The 21276-nt window shown below is 42.6% G+C and overlaps 1 protein-coding gene across 2 annotated transcripts in view; it reads right to left on the reverse strand.

The window, feature by feature from the left end:
• The window catches only part of neurl1b (neuralized E3 ubiquitin protein ligase 1B), a 28947-nt gene that overhangs the window by 3099 nt on the left and 4572 nt on the right, over nucleotides 1-21276 (reverse strand). The window contains exons 1-4 of one of the 2 annotated variants that reach the window (XM_037781201.1): nucleotides 7692-7981; nucleotides 3229-3473; nucleotides 2816-3149; nucleotides 808-1551 (exon numbers count right to left, since the gene is read on the reverse strand). In XM_037781201.1, coding sequence (XP_037637129.1) covers nucleotides 808-1551; nucleotides 2816-3149; nucleotides 3229-3473; nucleotides 7692-7722 — 1354 coding nt within the window. In that variant the 5' untranslated portion in view covers nucleotides 7723-7981. Of the gene's footprint in view, nucleotides 1-807; nucleotides 1552-2815; nucleotides 3150-3228; nucleotides 3474-7691; nucleotides 7982-21276 lie in introns of those variants that run through there. The other variant, XM_037781200.1, reaches the window with a different exon arrangement.

Here is a 21276-nt window from a genome sequence, read left to right on the forward strand (position 1 = left end):
ATTTTGGACCCGCCAACATTTTTAAAATGATTAACACAATCAGAATATATTTATTTTTATTTGGCACCTTTCTTAAGGCTCTGTTGATGTAGTATTTAAATCAATAAGACCTTAGATGTAAGTAATAAACTGGGGAAATTTCATGGTGTCTTGTAAAATGTCTGGAATTTTACAAAACTTAGCTTTAAAAGTCGTTTTCTCAAAATGAGGTTTTCCTCACTCTGAGCCAGAAATCTCCACTTCAGTATCACTTACATCCACCAAACTTTCCAGTTTCATTCCTCTCTATATTCTGAAGGTTTTTACAGAGGGGTTTGTTCATATATCAATCATAGTCTGATTAATATAATATTTTATTCCTAAAAACATGGTAAAAAATGTTTTTTTTATGGCTGTTGACAGTATTTTCTGATTTATGGAGTGATAAAAAGCGATATCCAAAAATCCCTATGTAAAAACCTTTTACTCTCATATGTCAACAAAATGAAACAAGAATTTTGAACCTGGCTTTATCTAATGTTCAGATTTCCGTTCTGGAAATGTATGCAAATTAGCACATATTTAATAAGATAATGCCTCATTTGAATGTTTGAACATAAAATTTCAGAAAACTTGTAATAATAAAATTAAGAAAGTGAATGCACTTATTTCCCAAAATGTCAAACCTCTGCTTCAAGTATTCCATTATGTTGTTTGTCTCATCTCATAATTACAATAATTCCACAAAAAATGTAAGACATGAGAAATATGTGGGGTTTTGTTTGCTGATATCACCTCTATGTGTTGCTGTGAATACACTCAGCTTACCTAGTATCCTGAGTCTGTTGACAGCCCCATGCAGGGTGAAAAAGGCCCACAGGACCTGAGAGGAGTCCACACAGAGTAGCCGGCCCCGTCCCACTCCGTTCACCCCGTGGTGCACCTCTCCGCTGGGCAGCAGGCTGAAGCTGAGCACGTCTCCGGAGCAAGGCATGGGGAAGCCCCGGTGCACCACCCAATACTCTTTACGGTCCAGGAGCACCTCGGGGTCTGCCGGTAAGTCCCCGGCGTGCAGACTAGCCGGGTCGCAGGATGTTAAACCAAACAACAGCGCCCCGAAGTAGGGCAGGCCCAGGTGGCCCACTTCCACGTACAAAGTCTCGCCCACGTGCAGCGGACGGTCACTGAACACCAGAGTCCGACTGCTGTCCAGAAAGTGGATGCAGGCGGCCGAGCGGTCTGCGGAGAGTATCACGTCAGAGCCACGGACGGGGTGAAAGTGCAAGTCATTGTCCAGCGGGGAAGGAAGTCCCCGGACCACCCTCGGGGTGCTGAATCCAGTGGAGGCAGAAGAGGACGGTGTGTTGGAGGAGGAAGAGGTGGAGGAGCAGCAGGGGATGAGCTGAGTGTAGTTATTGAGCTGGAGGTTGGCCATCTTGGCAGCAGCGGCCTGGTTGTTCTCCAGCTGATTGTTGCTGTAATTGGCCGAGTCATGGCTACTCTGGGGCAGATAGGCACTCAGACGGGCCGCGCTCAGGCAGCTGGATCCCACACTCTCAGCAAACGTGCTTTCTGTGGTGGAGAATATGGACAAACAAGTTCGTGACTGGGACATGGTACGATAACATCTGTCCCGTGTAAGCTCGGGACACTTCATCTTTTTTCTCTCGTTTCTAGAGAGTCCTTTTTTCTTCCATGATACCTGAGGAGAAGCTGGGTGCTGAGATACTATCTGCATGTGTTACCGCAGCCTCTTTGATGTCTGCTTTTACTCCATGAGCGCTTTTGTTGACATGGGCATATCATAGGACTAGAACTAATGAATAACTTAATTATGCTTATTTTCTCAATGGATTAATCATCCATAAAACATGGCTATAAAACCTGAGAAAACTGTGTTGTTTGTTGTGTGTGAGTTAAATAAACCTTAGTTTTTAGAAAGCCGTGTTGGCCAGACAGTCACCAGCTTATTTACCTCCATGAGCTCTTCTAAACTGCCACGCTTCCCGCACAGATTTCATAGTACAGCTGAATTTCTTTATGAGGGGCTGATATAAAGACATCTGGCGCTAGTAGTCCCCCTTTGACTTATGATACATTCCTTTATTACTATTTCTAGTGATGCTGGAGCAGTTGAGTGCACTGGCCCCTCCAAAGCTCCTGGGATCTGCCGCCTTGACCAAACATGGCTATAGCTCTTGTCAGACTGAAGATAAACACACCCAGTGAGTACGAGAGGGAACCACAGGGGAGAGGGTGATGGAAATGAAGGAAGAGGGAGAAAGTGACACAGCGCGGGACATTGATAGTAAGAGAGCGGAGAGGTTCAGGGTGGGTTGAGATCCGTGGTCCACATCCTGTTTATCTCTGTATGTTCTGGTTTTCTAGACAAACTAGTTTTGTCACGCAGACAGTGGATCATTGAGCCACCCCAGTCCCTACTACCTACTCCTACTATATATGCCATGCTGGCACAGCTGCTCTCTGAACTCTCAGGAAGCTGCTTAAATTAGCTGTGAATGTGTTGACACTATAAAAATAAGTTCCTGAGGTTTCGGGGGGTTGTCAAAGCCATGGTCAAAATACACGGCCTTCTAGCTGACTCCAGTCAAAAAATATCCATTACTCAATACTTTATTGGATGTATATGAATTGTAATGATGGATTTTGTGCAGATTCATGACCAGTCAGTTGTGAAATTTGTTCCTCTCGCTTCCCTTTTGAATGTGAGTCAGTTTATGCTCGCCTCTCTCGGCTGCAGTCACGACAAAAAAACAATAAGTATTTTATAGGAGTCATTTCATAGAGCAAGTAAACAACATAATAAAGTGCTTACCAAGCAGCGTGACCTCCTGAGTGATGCCATAGATATCTATGATGGCCCAGAGTGGACAGCCGATGCTGAGCCCGCAGTGGAAGAGGATGGGCTCTCCGTCGTTGATGCTGTAGAAAACTCTCCCGTGGCGGTCGGCCCAGAACGACAGCACGTTGTCCTTCAAGGCCAGCCTCTCGGGCAGAGCTTTAGCCCAGTAGCCGGGCCGTGTCACCAGGTCTGGGCAAGCATACTTGGGGATGTCTGTGGCGAGCAATTCGCTCGGGTCCAAACTGGTGAAACCAAAGCGTAGAGCTCCACTCCAGCCGGTGTGCACGCCACTCAGGCGAAGACGCACCTGAAGGAATGGCAACGTTTAACTTTTATTCTTTACATCTTTGTTGTTGATAAAAAAGCACAGTGAGTTGAAAACAAACCTTCTCATAGAGGTGGACAGGCCTGTGGCTGAAAGTGATGCCATTACAGAAGCTGTTCTTGCGCGTGGCACGGCGAAGCTGCCCGTCCAACCTGATGTTCTTGCCTTTGGCGTGGGGGTGAAAGCGGGGCGACTCCACATTGATGCTGACCGGAGCAGCCGACGTTCTTCTCTCCACACCTGCCCCGTTGTTGGGCAGGGTGTAGTACTGCCTGCTGGCCACCGGACGGGGTTGCAGAGTCGCATCTGTGGGTACCAAAAATATCAGGGGGTTCAGTGAGAGAACAGAAAGCCATCAATGATTCAAACTGATCAAGAGAGCAGCGCGGTGTGTGAACAGCAGGTCTGCTTTTGTGCGACTCCGACAAGGTCAAAACAGGAATGTTAGTGACACCAGCTGTTGGAAAAAGAGGCGAACATATCAGCACACAATAACTCGTTTGCAAGTGGTCCATGGCAGTTGGTTTAGAGGGCAGAGGCCAGTTATGTAAAGGAGCCCACAGCACTTCCTTTCCCACACTGACACTAAAAATCCCCTCTGCTCCTCTCAACAAGCACATTAAATAGTCCCTTTTAGCATGTAACCCACATTTACAGTATAAAAAGGCAAACTGTCCCAAATCAGTCTTCTTACCACATCCATATGGGACATTTATATCACAGAAATAAAACAAGGTAAATTTAGACAAAACCCATGTGCATACATCACTGGGAAACATACAAGGGACATTCGGTTCATGTAAAATCAACATATATTTCGGCGGTGCTAATATTAATAGCGTCACGGGAGAGAGGAAAACATAACAAAAAAAAATGAACAGAAAGTCGACAACAGACGTGATAAGCCTTCCTCTTATTTATGGGCTACACACACCCTTGGCCTACAGCATAAACAAACCCGGAATAGCCCCTTTCATTCCTCCACAGTTATCTTCAGAAGTGGAATGAATCACACAGCGCCTAGTCAGTGAAGAAATACCAAAATGAAAGGCTTAATCTTTCATCTCATCTTCACAGGAGTCAATGCCCTTCAAGAATCCCTTCATGAAGCATCACAAAACAAATTAACAAGGATCAGAAATCACATGAGACAAAGTGGCTTAAAAGAGACTGTTTGGGGTTTTACATTAAGTCAAATGAAAGCTATAGATGAGAGTTTATGGTATAGACTGGATGAAATCCAATATTCAAAGGGAGGCAGTGTTTCTATTTGCTTCGGGGGCCACAGAGTGATTGCATTTCTGTTTAAAATTCACTGGGATCTGGTGTAAAGACAATAACTCAGTGAAATACTCCACAGTACATTTCCTAAATTAGACATTAACACTGATTATATTCTAAACTATAAAACAGCAGCAAGAACATCTGTAACATCTCAAGTGATGCGTGGGTGCCCCTTTCCCTTCTGTTCCTGGGAATTTAGCTTTTGAGGGAGTAAAAAAATACACTTTGGGTGAAAGTATGGAGAAAAACATGTTGAGGATCAGCCTACGGGCATTAGTATCAGCTGCCTTGCTTACAGAGGGATGCACTGGGACTCTGCAATGAAGACTGTTGAAGACACTTGTTTGCCATTATTAGATGAAAGGCAAAGCCTACCAGGTCATGCAGTGAGGGATAGTCCAAGTTTGTGCCTCTCCAGTCACATGCGATCACTTACTTCAACACTAACTTCTGTTCTAAAGGTATTTCCAGAATCCTTAAAAACTCTTAAAGAAATGTCCGTCTGCAGCACAACAAAAAATGATTTTAGCTAATGTGAAACAAACTTAAAGGTACCCTACAGAGTTTTTTTTTTTTTTTTTCTTACCTCTAGGAGCGCTATGGAACAGGTTTTTTATTTGTCCCCATTTTGTTTGCCTTGTGCACGTGCACGAGGACGCACATGCATATGCAATAGACAATAGTTTCACACCATGATGTGAAACTAATGCACTAGGAAATGCAGCAATGTGCCAATAAAGGCAGGGAAGAAGAAGACAGATGGCAAGTAAACATGGATAACTGGCTAACAAAATTGGCTTAGCAAATATTTTATGAGCAAAGAATGCATTCAACACGTCTGTTAGACTTCAAGGCTAAACACAATGTGTTTTTGTGAGAATCGCCGACTGTAAACATAGCTTTAGTGTGTTTATAAAAAAACTCCCCAGGGCACTTTAAAGAGTTTTATTATCGCTCATAATTGTCTATATTGATGATGCTTTCTATTTGTGTTTTAAGCAAAATAAGTCTTTTTTCTATTGCGGCACAAAGAGAGCAACAGATTCCTGGATAGGTGGTATAGTTAAAGCTTGAGAAACAGGTTTTTTACCGTGCAGCTGAGATGGTTTAAAGAGTCGGTGATGATTCTGGAAATACCGTCAGAAAAGATCACTGGATGATGAAATTTCAGAAAATCCATCGCTTAGCTCTGTAACTCGAATGTAACGGTTATGCATGAGCTTGGGTTAGGTCAACGTCAGTGATGGATAACTACTCGGACCTTCTGCTAACAGGTGATACTAGCATGATGGACCACCAAAATCATGACAACAGCAAGAGAGACAGAAATATATCTTTGATTTAGGACTGGAAAGTGATGAGACAGACTGAGATTACAGTTTCGACCAGACAGAGACCTGCTGAAGATCAGAAATATGGTCATCATGCAAAGCTCAGTCTCTCATACAGTATATTTCTGCAAGGTTCAATTTTGAATTGTAAGGGATGGTGTCTCTCTGTCTTTCTCCTGATGAAAGAAAAAAGCATAAATAAATGCAATCATAAGACTGCACAAGACACGCTGGTGTGCCGAGGAAGAGCTTTTTGAAATGTAAAACTGATTATGTGCATCCGCGGAGTTATCTTTGATGATCAGGTTATTTATTCTCTCATATCTCTAGGCTGTATGTGTTCATCATACTGTAATCCATTCACTGAGCAAGACTTGAGGCTCTATGGATTTCAGGGTTTGATCTTTTGCTCCTAGAAGTTGTGAACATCAATTTCTAAGAAAAAACACCTCAATGACATCACTCTTTTCAAAACTGGTGTTTTTGTGACTGCAAAATACTGACTGAGATGAATACATAAAGACCTACTGTCTGATATATTGTGCAAAAACGCAGATATTCTACTCATTCCACGTTTAATGGAAACCATACAGTGCAAGCAGGGACCCACGCTGCTCCTGCTCCTCTGTGACTAAACTGATCTCAGTCCAAACCCTACGTCAGCTGGCTCCGGTGGCAGCAACCACATCATTTAGCCACCGAGTGGGTCTGTTGGGGGCGTGGGAGTGTGACAGACACTAAATCAAAGTGATACGGGGAACTGATTATCAAGTAGTGTGCTGTAGGTGTCATGACAAAGTGATATTCTGAGAGCTCATAATGCCAGCTTTATGCAAAAAACTGGGGCGGGCAATCACATGCAGGGATAATTCACTTGAGATTGTGCCTTATATAAGGCAGCTTTCATACTTGGGAAAACAGCAGAATATTATACGTAGAGAATAGTCCTAGTGTTCAGTTTCTGGTTAAAACTGTAGTTTTCTTTCTTATTGACCTCTTACTATGTGTGCTTATGGTTGTTCTGTGATTCATGTGTGACTTCTTGGCTTGCTGTAATGCTGCAATTTCCCATTGGGATTAATTAAGGACTCTCTAATCTGTATATCCATCTATATGAAACACGGTTGTATGGCAAAACAACAAAATAATGAATCCTGTCATAAACAAATGCCAGATTTTACACACTGTAACAGAAAACAAGATAAAAAAACAATCTGATCGTGCAAAAAAAGCAGAAATTAAGGAGCCATATAATGCACTGCGTAATTTGGAAATTGGTCTGTTAGGCTATACAATCAGGGTCTTTTTTATTATAATAGGGTATTTGGCAACAGTTACAAAGGATTAATTAAATACTCTCTAATCTGTATATCCATCTATATGAAACAAGGTTGTATGGCAAAACAACAGGCAACTATATAATGCATCCTGTCAGAAATAAAAGCCAGATTTACACACTGTAACAGAAAACAAGAGAATCTGATCGTGCAAAAAGCAGAAATTAAGGAGCCATTTAATGCACAAGTAATTTGGAAATTGGTCTGTTATAGGCTACAATCAAGGTCTTTTTTATTATGATAGGGTCTTTGGCAAGAGTCACAAAGGAGCTTTGCTGAAAATATTAGGTTAATGACTTTAGTCAATTCATTTGCCTGCTCTTTCTTTTTTTCATTTAAGGCTACATTGCTGCTTATAATGCTACAAAATGATGCGTGAAAAGTGGATTTCCAGAGAGAGAGCGCATGTTTGGAGTCGCTCCCTGGGAATCACGCTCCGTGATGGGAAGCGCGTCCTGGACCAGCCATGTGGATCTCTGGCTGTATATCTAACAACACACAGACAGACACTCATGCTTCGTGTGAGTGCATTTACAAGCCTCGTGAATGATGCATTAATAACAAAGTCTCACCTATTAAAGGTTTAGGTGTCGTATTCCCCATTATATCCTGCAGAAATTCCTCGCACCGGCTGACAAGTTAATTCCGATTGCGCTATGTTTTCTCTGTCCATCCATGTATGTTCGGTCGGGATGAGTATCTGCGTGGAACCAGTTCAATCTAAGGATCGGTGCCTTCAAATCTCGAGCATGGATTGTCTGCTTTAATGTCAACCAAGAGCTGCTGCGACAGGCAGACAGAGACACCTCCAACTGGCTCACAGCAGCCCCCTCCTTTCCTTTCCTTAGAGGAGCTCCCTTTCTGCTCTGCACGACTTTAAAGACACAGTAAGCAGCAGCAGAGATCCCCCTCAAGAGCATCACACAGCCTCTGAATAATTCATTTAACTGTTCACTCAAAAAAGCCTGTGATGAAGCCTATAATGAGTGTGCAGCCTACAGGACAAACATCATGCTTGGAAGGGGATGTGTGCTAATCTAAAGGAAGGTCAGCGCATTTGCACACAGAGGTCTCAGGGGTCAAACAGACAGCAAGGGGTGCAAACTTTGATAACAATATAAGATCATTGATCGTGGATGCTTTTTTGCTACCGCTATTTTTCCTTTTGATCGCTGTTGATTGATTTTGTGCACGTTATAATTTAGTCGATCACTTTCATTAAACCAGATTTTTGTTCAAGGTATTTTTCGAATCTCAGGGTATCATTTTGGTGGCGCGTCGGACAAGCGAACTGGTCCGACCTCAGCCTCTCAGCGGCTTTTGTTTGTTTCCTGAAAAAAAGCCAGTGATGAAGCCTATAATGAGTGTGCAGCCTACAGGACAAACATCATGCTTGAAAGGGGATGTGTGCTAATCTAAAGGAAGGTCAGCGCATTTGCACACAGAAGTCTCAGGGGTCAAGCACACAGCGTGGGGTGCAAACTTTGATAACAATATAAGATTATTGATCATGGATGCTTCTTTGCTTCCTGAAGACGTTAAACTGATCTGAATACAGAGGAAAGAGATTTACAAGATCATTAGTGTTTTTTAGTCACAGACCCATCACGGGGGGATATTAAACATTAACTAAATGTGCAGTATAGGCAGAATGTTTTTGGCATCATTGGACAAAAAGTCCATAATAACCTTTCAGCATATTGTAATTCAAGTGTTCTGAGAGAAAACTAGACTTCTGCACCTCCTCATGGCTCTGTTTTCAGATTTAAAAAAAAATCTAGCCCGTGACGGGAGACTTTGGCCAATCACAGGTCATTTCAGAGAGCGAGAGAGAACGTTCCTATTGAGCGTTCCTATTGGCTGAGCTCCAGCTAGTTTGGCGGTGCTCGGTGTTTCTTCAACTGTTCTCAACATGGCTGCAAGGTCACAAAGTTTCTCATTTTACAGCTAAACATTACTTCATAGGAGCCATGAACAATTTCAGGAAGGAGTAGTGTTTGTATTAATATTAGGTTTGTGATGGTTTGTATTTTTGGTGTTGGTATTTGTTAGCGTTGGGGATATTGTCATTTAGTATTGTCATTTATTATTATGTGATTGGGATGATTTGGGTCACATGGATATGGGTGGCACTCACACAGTTGTTCACTTGGGTGCGAGAGGGAAGAGAGGGTGAGTGGGTCGCCAAATTTTTTGTTGACCGCAATTTTTCCTTTTGATCGCTATTGATTGATTTTATGGCCGTTATAATTAGTCGATCACTTTCATTAAACCAGATTTTTGTTCGACGTATTTTTCGAATCTCAGGGTATCATTTTGGTAGCGCGTCAAGTGACAAGCGAACCGGCCCAACCTCAGCCTCTCAGCGGCTTTTGTTTGTTTCCCGAAGGCGCTATAAGTATACTATGAAATGTTTCTGGAAATATTTGAGGCAAGAAATAGGCATTACAGTAACAGACTATTGATTCATATACGATCAGCGCTGCCTAGTTTGACCGTTTCGTCGGCGTTTGCGAGTGATTGACAGCCGGCTCTCATAGACGGCAGACTCCAACTCTGCTCTGATTGGTTGTTTTGCTCCGGTCTGTGAAATCTTGCAGATGCCATTAGGAGCACAGAGGACACCAGAGGACACAGAAGCACATGATTGTTTTCAGATTACCTGTCTCATGCTCTATACTGTCAGGATATAGTGACCGTTTTATAAAAATAACTTTTTTTAATCATATTTGTTCCATTTCTACTCACTGCAGCTTTAATCAGCTATTCATATGTCGGACACATAGATATGGACTGCACACTTTTAATAAAAGTCCAAGCGCCATATGAGGAAATCCCCTTATTTCCCACCCTATCCTCTGCCCTCCCACAGCCTTGACTGCTGGGTTTCTCTCAAGCTGTTTCCTGTCTTCTGGACTACACCGCTCTCTGAGGAGCCATGGCCTGCAGGGTTTATAGGACTGAGAGACCATCAGTGAAGGGAGTGTCGGGACAGCGTATCTAACCGTAGTGGAGTACTCGTGAGGCCTGGGGCGCTACAGCAGCTGTGTAGTGTGTCAAATATGAACAAAGCCTGCTGGTTAAGAAATGAGAATGCGTGAAAATGTGATTTGGAAAAGGTGTGGCAGATTTACTTTCTGCTTAATGTATGCAGGTTGACCATACACACATGATCCATATCACAAACAGAGGAAAAGTGCTTCTGGGCTTTGGCGGCTGCCAACATGGTCATATATGATCTACTTCAGTTTGAGGGCAAACGAGTCTCGTGAGAGATGGCGTTTTGGGTGAAGGCAGGCAGGAACTAAATATAACTCAAAGACAAAAGCATTTGTTTCTACCTCCTCAATGCTGTTTGTTTTAGCAGGATATGGTGGCTCTTTATATGAGCCTTGGGTGGATGGTGTTTGGGGTGAAGCAAAGCAGGACTGAAATTCCCCCCACGCCCTCGCCGCTGCCTCAGAAAGAAAGATCTGCTATGGCAAAGGGGATTAACACAGGAAGTGAATATGGAGTCTGCAATCAAGCTTTCCCTGTAAACACAGCAGAGCTGCAGTAACAAGTGCTGCTTCCTCTAATGCTTGCTTTACTGCCTGAGCGCAGACTATGGGGTGTTAATTAATGCATAATGATTGCCGGGCTGAATCTGTTCCAGAGGAAAGGAACTGTGCTTTCAGGATAATTTTCAGCCCAATCATGTAAGACGCTGTTGAATGTCTGCAAGAAATATTCAATAACACAGAGAGATGTTAACGGAATTGTTCGACATTTTGTGAAATAAACTTATTGGAGACTGTCAGCATCAATCGTTTCAGTAAGTGCCCCAAAATGACATCTGTTCAAGTGACAAAGCCCTCCGGAGACTGTAGTAATTATTAACAATTATCAACGATTGACAGATATTAACAAAACATCAGACTTTAACACGGGAGACTGCTGTTCGTTTCCCGTGTCCAACCGACAGTCAATGTTGTCTTTTTTTAAAGCATGACCACGATCATTCACTAAACTTAACCACATGTTTATCATCGTAGCCATGACAATGAAGCTCCCCTAAACTCAACAAAGTAGTCAGTAGTAGTATTAGTAGTAGTAGATGTCACGAGAACCAATACTTTGGTACCAAGTCGATGCCAAAATTCTGATAATGTGACGTACCACAGGTATTGTAGGTACCGGGGATCAGGGCTCAAGACTAATGGCGTCTCGTCGTCCCTAGGACGATAGAAAATTCCCTGAAAATGTTACACTGTGAGCAAGAAATCTGTGTTGAAATCGGCAGGAGGAGAGCTCGTGACATTACCTGTTAGCAGCCGATGGGCAGTACAATCCTGTTTGGCTAAATAACGGAGCGAACAGTTAATGTACAGAGGTTGCATTGAGTTACACTTTGGTGTGTTCAAGCTCTATTAAGTAAAATTAGTATTAGATGAAGGTACATTATAAATTTCAGGTATCGTCACATCCCCACAACAAAGTCCTTATTTTAACCAAAACCATGATCGGCATTTTTGTACCTAAACCTAACCAAACCTTAACCATATTTTCACATCATAAACATGAAATTTGTAGGTTTTGGAGGGCACAGACAACTGGCAAAATCATGGTGACAACCAGACACTGAGATTAAATCGACAAGATATAACATATTAATTGGTGAGCATTAGAGGCCCTGTAGGCATACTGTATTTTGTTACAGTCGTGAAGAGCTAGACTGTTTCCCCCTGTTTACAATCATTGTGCTAAACTAAGCTAACCGGCTGCTGGATGAAGCTACATACTGTATGTTTACCATAAAAAAATGAGAGCAATATCGATCTTCTCAATGCAAAAACGTGACTAAGCCTGTCTCCCCAAATGACAAACTATTCCTTTAAGATGACTGGCTTGTTGTTTGTTTGTTTTTGTTTGTTTGTTTTCAGTTTAAATGTAAGTGAATGCGAAGAGATAATTGATAATTTAGCACACAGTGGCTTTAACAATGATCAAATCTAAAATATACAACAGCGCTTAAAGATGAACTCACAGTTGAACAGTCAGAACTCACTCAGGACATTCAGATAGTCTGCAGAATGTTAAACTAAACACATTAGTTTGTGCTTCATGCTCAGCCAGAGCCTAAATTACTATCCGGCATCACCCTAAGCCCTGACCCCTGGACACTGTTAACACAGATATGTCGGTCTGATTGCTCTGATGACAGCATGACAGAGGCAAAGAAGCCTCTGGAAGTTGGAGACCAACTGAGAAAGACCCCACACTGTTGGTTCGACCACCCATGTACAAACAGAATTAACTTCCCACTGCAGCAGAGAGCCATACATTCTGGCAAGCTTGTGTGTGATTAGTTAGTGTGAAAATGATTGGTCCAGAGTTGGGATTTACACCAACAAAACTAGGCCATAGTGTATATGAGGACATACAGAACAACACACTGTCAGAAAGCTGTGTCTATTTTTATTTAACTGGATGCAAACAGGGATGCTCTGCTCTAAACTGAACCATAATGCATACTGTCCCCCTTCTGGGTATCAAGCATCTGTGATGCAGCGATCTCACGAGGGCCCCTACAGCAGATAAAGTTATTTCCAGAGAAGGAGGGCAGACATGCCTCGTTTGCTCAAGGAAACTTGGCCCACAGCGGTGTGACTGCTGCCATGTGGAGCGGCGCAGTGACTGGTCCTTGGACAGCAAAGTGTTACATTTGCAGTATTTTAATTCTCAGTAAAGATTCAAACGCAGTGCAGAAATGCTGAGCAGATGGCTGTTTGGGAAAGTTTGTACGCGGTGGTCTCAGTATCAGGGGAGGGCTGCTGTCCAAACCCCAGCCACTGATCTAATGGATGAAGTGAGTCATACCCACCTTCGATGTGAACACAACCATCTCCATCAAACACACATGGGCCAGCAGCACAATGAGCCACATTCATACAACAATGTTTTTCTGGTCACCTCTTTTTGTTTCTACTACAGTGCATTCACATTTGGTTTCAATTTGTGCTCCTGTCTTTTCATTAGGTCGTCTCTTTGCAGGCCGTTGGAGTCGAGCACCTGTTTTTCAAAGACACAGTAAGAGTTCAACTAGTGCCAAAGCCATTGTATCAGTAAAAAAAATCTCTCACGTAGATGATAAAACATACTGAGTTGAAAAAGTTTTTTTTTTTTTTTTATCAAAGCAACAGTGCAGCATTTGTCTTTAATTGGAGCCATTTTAGGGGGAGTTCTTTGCCATGTGCTCGGTGCCCTCACAGATTGTTCTAATTTTCAAAATCCTCAGATCATGAGACTGAATGCTGTGGTAGTCTTGAGCTGACAAAATGCATGCATGCTTGGTTTCACTTCTGCAATTTCAGATTTCAGTAAATTAAAAACACCACCATGAAGTGAATCACTGGCGAGTGGGAAAACAAAGCGCTGCCACTGTATAGTAATGCAGTAAATTGACAATGGCTGTCGAACTCTTTACTCGTGTTCACTTCATACGTCATTTTTACAGTGCTGAGAAAATAATGTAAATACTTACAAATATGACTGATTACAAACAGTGGGCAACCTCCGGGTCTGAATAGTGAAGCCAATGCGGAAGTGCCTTAAACTTGCATTCTCTCTAATAGCCAGCAGGGAGCGACTATTTTGGTTGCAAAAAGAAGCCTGATTGTATAGAAGTCTATGAGAAAATGAACCTACTTCTCACTTGATTTATTACCTCAGTAAACATTGTAAACATGAGTTTACGGTCTCAATCGCTAGTTTCAAGTCTTCTTCAATGATGTTCATTTAGTAAATTATGGTCCCATTTAGACTAAAATAGACCATAAAGCAGGGTATGTTTATGGCGTGGCTACCTTGTGATTGAAAGGTTGCTGCCTGATCTGAGTGGTGTCTGCGTTTTCGTCTTACAACATAAACCCTTTCAGTGTGTTTTCAGTTCATCACAAGTTAATTGTAACATTTTGGACGCCTGAAAATGTCTTGTTCAGCGTTCGGTTGTACTTAGCTCCACCCTCTTGTGTCACTTGTGCAAAGAAACAAGATGGCAATGGCCTAAAAACCAAAATGGCAACAGCCAAAATGCCGACTTGACGCTTCAAAACATCAGTCCACAAACTAATGGGTGACCTCATGGTGACTACGTCCGTCCACTTCTGATTACGAACAGCAAGCAACCGCAGAACATTTCACAACATGTCGTCATGCGATAATACCATAAATGAGAAAGAAACAACTGTGTTTTCTGACAAAAATTTAAAAAAAACTTAACTCAAGGTCCACTTACTAGCGTTTTCTTGAGCTTTCAACCGCATGTCATGGTCTCCCTCAGTTTGCTCAGTTATCTTGGAGAAATAGTCGATCACTTGCTCTGTACAACAGAGAAAACTTCATCCACTGAGGAAGGCTGTGACGGTTTAAATGTGGTTTAAATGTGGTTTAAATGTCTGGAAGAAGACAGTAAGTGGAAGATTTCTTTGACAAAATATTGTTTCCAAGGTCAATAATGAACTTTCATGCTTCAACTTTCTGTTATTGCAGTTATTGCATACACACACCTAAAATACATTCTCTCTATTCTTGTCTGAGACTGATTCACCTCTTCCTGTAGATAGGCAGGTTGTTAAAAATGGTAAGGATAATGGACAAGGATATTGACTGTGATATGAAGAATTTCCTGAATCATTTTCCATTGAAGGAGTCTAAATCACGACGTTGCGTAACATGCCAGCTCCTGACATGAAATGACCTCTTCTACGCTAACACAATGGAAACAGTCAGAGGCGAAATTGAAAAAAATGCTTTATCTGAATCTCTTTTTGAGCATTTTAAAGTATAACAAAATGTCACTAAATCAATGTCGCACTTTCAGTTTGTGCAAGTGGAACATGAAATAGTGGCCCGGCTCCACTAAAATGTTGTTTTAGGCCTCTCTGTCAGTGGGAGACTGGCTAAAAATGGCCTTTCAATGCATTTAACCAGATGCACGGACAGTGTTCTTCCTCCATCTGTTCTATTGTCTCGGTGTTCTTTGGGATGAAGAGCGGATGCACCACCGAAGGAGATGCAGGAAATGCTCTTGGCCCAGAACAACATGGCCAACGTCTTCTAGCCTCTTGCAAAGATGTGGCTTCAAATACAAGCACAGCTTAAGACCATGGCAAAATGAAGGTATCAATAATGTCTTCTAATGTTTAAAGAGATCCAAAATGACATCGTTCCACACAAGAATTCAATCCTCATTTCTTCCTTTTTCTTTTATCTTTCCAGCAGTGACTAGACGGTAGCACGCTTGATGCAATGGAAAATTCATGGGATTATACAGTTGTCAGAGGGTTAATAACAGCACTGAGTGGTGTCCAGTCTCTGGCCAAAGAGGAAGAGGACGGGTGTCTATGTCAAGGTCTTTGTCATTTTAACATGACTCCACACAAACAGCAGCAGGCTCGCTCCAGTCTGCCTGTCAGGACACTCGCCAGGAATAGACATTCTGGTCGAGCGTTCAAATTTACAAGGTAAAGCTATGTATTTTTAATCGTTCTTCAAAAACGGATAAAAATAAAAGGGAGTCTTGTAAAGAGGAGAGGTATATAATGTTAAATAAAGAGAGGTGTGTGTAAATACGGCAGGGGTTTCATGTTGGTGTGTGTATAACTATATAAATGTGTTTTTGTGGGATCATATTTTAAAAAGGGATGGATGTCGTTGACCCACAGCATTTCACTGCAGCACCGCAGTTGTAAAAAAAAGTCTTGTGGCATATTCACATTAATCCTGTCAGGCATACGGGGGGAAAGCAGGGAATTCTTGTGGCATATGTTAAACAACCAACCTATAGTTAAGAACATCAAAATTAAACATCATTAGAATTTATGACAGAGTTCAAAAGGAAATCTCTTCCCAGGCAATGTAAGGCTTGTCAGGATTTGCCTTCAGGGTCCCAAATTCTAACCTCTAAATTGCTTCACTCTTAAATATTCGGAAGAAAAGAATCCAAAATCTCATTAGTGAAACGGGAGTGGTTTTGGGGAACTGCTGAGCGGCTCAGTTTGGGGGTTTTCAGCTACGGCCATTTAAACATTTTAATCCGTTCCTTTTCATGTGTTGATCATGTACCATTATTTCTCACTAGAGCCAAGGCAGCAGTTTATTGAAGATAATGTTCCTGAAAAGTGGAACCTTGGAGTCTTTACTGTATTATAGTATTATAGTGCAAGGGTGAAAAGTGTTTTTTTTAAAATACCCACGCTGCTAGACACACATAAGCAATTAAGAAGCAGTAAACACTCAACCAACATACACAATCAAGTCTGTAAACCTCAAATTACATCATGGAATAACTATCGCAAACAAAACAAAATATGAACAAGATGTAAAGCCTAATTTGGCCCATTTCCAAAACATCAAATATTAACAGATTTGAGTATTTGCTGCATGTTGCTAGAGGTAACAAACTGTTTACACACAGCCGGCCCCCATGGTGATTCAGACCTTGACCACAAAGCGCTCAGAGACCCAATGAAGGGCCCCGGGGTTATGACACAAAATACTTCTGCTATTATTACCCACCCAGTCACTCAGTACGCCAAAAAAGACATTGAAGCCCACTTTTAGAAACAAACTCTTGGTTCGAGAGAAGATTCCAGTGTTTCCAAGAAGAGAAAGAAGTTCAAGAACAACAGCCAGCAGCTGTCATATTATATACTGACCATTAGTGAGTGCCCGTTTTGTCTCACAGTCCCAAAGGAAAGGGCATATAGGGATAACAGAGAGCTCCAGGTACTACATTACATAATAGCATATTTCCTTCCAAACTTTCTTTCCATTCGTCTGCAGTTGGCAGCCAGAGACAGTGAGACGGACCTGAGCTGTATGTATGGTAACCTCCTGCTGCTCTAGCTTTCCTGTTGAATGTTTTTCTATCCCCTTTTCTGCCCCCTCTCTGGAGCTCTGGAGCTCCAAATCTCTGGAGATCATGAGGCTGTCCAGCTCCACATTTCCCACAGAAGGCAGAAAAATCAGACTGGTCTGTACGTGTCAAAGGTCACGGAAGTTACTTTGTTAGTCTTGTCGATGCAGAATTTATCGGCGCCTGAGCGTTCGATGTTATCAAAATAATGTAACTCCCTTTGGTTTCACCTCGTGGCTGATGAGAAATGCTTATTATTTTCATGATATCATCACAGTCTCTGCGCTCCAAAAGCAGATCAAAAACAAATGAATCAAACTAAAACAGAGGCTGTAACACAAAGCAGCGTTTGTTCTCCACTGGACCGTGCATCGCTATGAAGGACATATAATTGGCACTCTGGGGGGACACAAGTCGAGCCTCTCCTTCCAGCGCTCTGGGTGCACGAGTCATGTCAGCTGTCATAAAAGACATTCACGTCACTAGCAGCTGTATACCAGCAAGGTCCGGTTATGCTGTTGTTTTGGTGTCAAGGGCGATTTCAAGGCCTTCAACTCTCTCTGCATAGGCTTTTTAATGAAGGTGGACAGCGTGGCCTCACTTCATGTAGCATGCCAACAATCATGTCCTTTGACTTGAACAGTGGAGCCATGCTGGGGTTTAAGCTGGCATGATGTCACTTGCATGTTTTTGTTGCTAACCTGAGATACATCATGTAGGGAAGGGGACACCATCCTTCTACCACCTGTCTTCAGCAAAAGAGCACATATTTTTAAACATTTCTTTCTCAAATTTACCTGTCAGCTTAGCTCTACAGTCATGCCAGCATTGTATCCCGAGTGTCGTTTCCTCTCCAGCCTTCATGTCCTTAGCTGCTGTCCTTTTGCCTCTATGCATCTTTCTTCTAAAACTGTTTCAGAACAAAGTAGCAGCATGAAGTCAAAGAGATATTAGTTGTTTCTGTGCTAAGGGTCCTGAGCCGAGGCATGCTTCCTGCCTCGCTGCTGACTCGGGTGGGCGTAGGTAATTAGAGAGCAGGTCATGTTAGTCCCCGCGTCTCCAGGGAAACAGCTGCCATCCATCGCCGGTTCCCATGGAGCAGCTTGATGCTGAGGTGTGTGCCGACTCCTCTGCCAGCCACCACTCCGTTCTGGACGGATGCCCTTCACTGAGCACATGGTGGCTTCCTTCTTCCCTGCTACCTGAGGGATCACTTCAGGATCACTGATCACCGTCACCAATTCTGACAGTATGAGAGTACAGGATAACAGATCTGGACTGAGTCCATCAAATTTCCGTCATTTGCAAATGAAACAACATCATGTGCATTTCTCCTTTCTATCTCAAGAATTCACATCAAATAAAATGTCTGTAAAAACTCGTCCTTTATTTACGTCCTGCTATTATAACTATTACTGCCACTGATGTAAAGATTGATGTTCAAATGGAGGACATTATCAGAAAATGAGTGGACCAGAGGGAGAAGATTAGCCGTGTTCCCGTCTTATCGTTAAATTTCCAGACTATGACTAAGAACAATAAATGGAGTACATGGACAAACAGCTCTTCTTCATGATGGACTTGCAGCCCCGCAGCTGCAGCTGAACCAGGAAGCAGACACAGATTAGCAGCAAAGGACCAGGCTCCATTTGTTTGTGAGACAGATTATTGATGATTCCTTCAAAGTAAACAGAGAAATAGATGTAATCTTAGTTCATCCAACACAATAACCAACCAAAAATTAGTAACTGAATGGCTTCCATCACTATGTCATGTATGTTTGTGTGCAATGTCGCAACATATTCTCATCCCAACTCGTCACATACTGACCCCTTGGCGTCACTTTTCGGTCGCAGTAAACACATGCTTCACGTTGTGAATTAAACAAAAATACTTGCTTAGGTTTAGGCAACAAAACCACTTAGCTAGGTTTAGGGGAGCTTAAAATTACTACGTTTGTAAAGTAGGGACACGAACGAATAGCTTATTGTAACGTGAAAGTGAAACTTAACGAACGGGACACAAACAGTGGTCTCCTGGATGAAAGACCTGTGTTTGTTGGACCCATACAACACCCCTTCCGCCCTCTGTGTGTCTTTTCGCTCTTTAAACTTAGTCACCACACTCCCGCAGCTTTTTCTCTGAGCATTTTCTGTTGCCGCGGATTGGTTTATATTCTAGTTAAAGGTACAGTGTGTAGGATTTGGCGGCATCTAGTGGTGTGGTTGCAGATTGCAACCAGCTGAGTAACCCTCCACTCACTCCTCCCTTTCCAAGATTGCAATAACATGAGCCGCCAAGTGCAAAACCGTTGTAACGCTGTTCGTCTCGCTCAGAGGCCATCCTTACCATAATAACACTACTTTAGGAGCAACGAAAGTCAGACATCGGCTGGCGGAACCACGGTTTCGCACTCTGCAGCTCACATTACTACAGTTTCACACACAAAAACATGAAAGTCTCTCTCTAGAGATCAGTGTTTGGTTTGTCCGTTCTGTGCTTCTGTAGAAACATGGCGGTGCAAGATGGTGGACTCCGTAAAGAGGTCTTTTTCCCTGAGTCACAATGCTATGACGCTATGATAGCACAACAACATGATTGGTCAGTTTCAATGATGGTCTTGGAACAACATTAATGATGATGTTGTAGGAACAACACCAACATGGTGATATCAGATCGTGCCGCTCCCTATGTAGATATGAAGGGCTCATTCTAAGCTAACGAAAACACAACAATTCTTAGTTTCAGGTCAGATTTTTTACTAAAGAAAACATACTTATTAATATTATATTCCATTTCTGCTTATAGATCCCCCAAAATGTTACACACTGCTCCTTTAATTGAAAGCCCGGTGCGTTTCATTAAGGTACTAAAGGGTGCCTTGTGTGTTGGTATCACAAAACGTGGGTCATTTGCGCCCTAGGAATGAAAACGGACTGAGTGTCTTTATGATTTCACTCAAAGAATCTATCCAGACATGGTTTAAGACATATAAAAATGATCTGCTTATAGAATAATAATTGTGTGTCTGATATGATTTCTCCACAAAAATAACTATATTAAAATGACATCTACTCCCCCTGACGTTAATGTAAGGCCTTAGACGAGGGGTTTGCCAGTAAGTGACATCAAATGTGACTGATAATTCCTGTGCTGTCAGAATCTAGCAGTGTGTCGGATTGGACACTACCGGCTATCTGGAGGCTCACTCCTTAGACGGACCACATACCAGACATCAAAGACAACTGTCATGGATGGCCCTGAGCCAATGGGAGTTCTGTAAACTGATCTCATGTTCGAGACACTTTGAGATGTTACAATGTACACTATGCAGCAAATATGTTCAAACAGGTAAACAACTGGGGACCAGCAGCAGGTAGGGATTACAGCTCTGGAGTCCATCATCTATGAGACGAAAGACGAAACTGTAGGGGGCCATTAACACCCCCCGTTACATAACCCTCGCGTTTGATTTGAAGAGGGGAAACGTCGGGGTCAATTTCACAGACACTCGCTTCACCTTTAGCACTTTTACACTGCTGAGTGCTTCCGCCCATCTGTGCCCCTTTTCCTGCTCGCCACGTCCCTCCGCTGTCATGAAGTCAACCACGCCCTTTCTCGTAACCCCTGGCTCCTTCTAAAATGTATTTATCTTACACGTTATTTTCTTTGCCTCTCCATACAGCTAATCTTGCCTCCTTCCCATTCCCTGGCCCTCTTCCTCTCTCCCTCGCTCTCTTGTCATGACATTGGCCTGTGACACGTGTGGGAACCTTCTGTGGGGCCCCCGCTTCGGGTAGGACACTGATATACTGAGAGTGCTGGGTGACGGGGCTATTTCGGGAACTTGTAAATATGAGAACTTCCTTTCCTAAAGTCTATCTAATATCCCAGAGGGTTATAAACAACAAGAAGCAATACAGAGGCAAAAATGTTGCACGTCCGTCATCACTGCTAGTACAGCTTTGCCTTCTCTTTGTGTTTGAATCAGTGGTATATGATTTCAGAAACACACATTTGAAAAGTTAAAGAGACTATATGACTCATTTACAAGTTTGCCTTCTTCTGCAATTGTTGTTCTATCTCTATAATAGCATTTTCAGGTGCTTCCACACATTAGGACAAGTTTTATAGGGAGCATCCGGCTCACAGTTCTAGTGATGCCAAAACCCTCTCCCCTGCTTGGAAGTATAGGGAGACAAGGAGCAAAAGACAAAGGAAACATGATTGAACCGCACCTCAGAGGAGGAAGCTGAAAT

The sequence above is a fragment of the Sebastes umbrosus genome, chromosome 9 (assembly GCF_015220745.1).
Source record: "Sebastes umbrosus isolate fSebUmb1 chromosome 9, fSebUmb1.pri, whole genome shotgun sequence".
In the NCBI taxonomy this organism is placed as follows: domain Eukaryota; kingdom Metazoa; phylum Chordata; class Actinopteri; order Perciformes; family Sebastidae; genus Sebastes; species Sebastes umbrosus.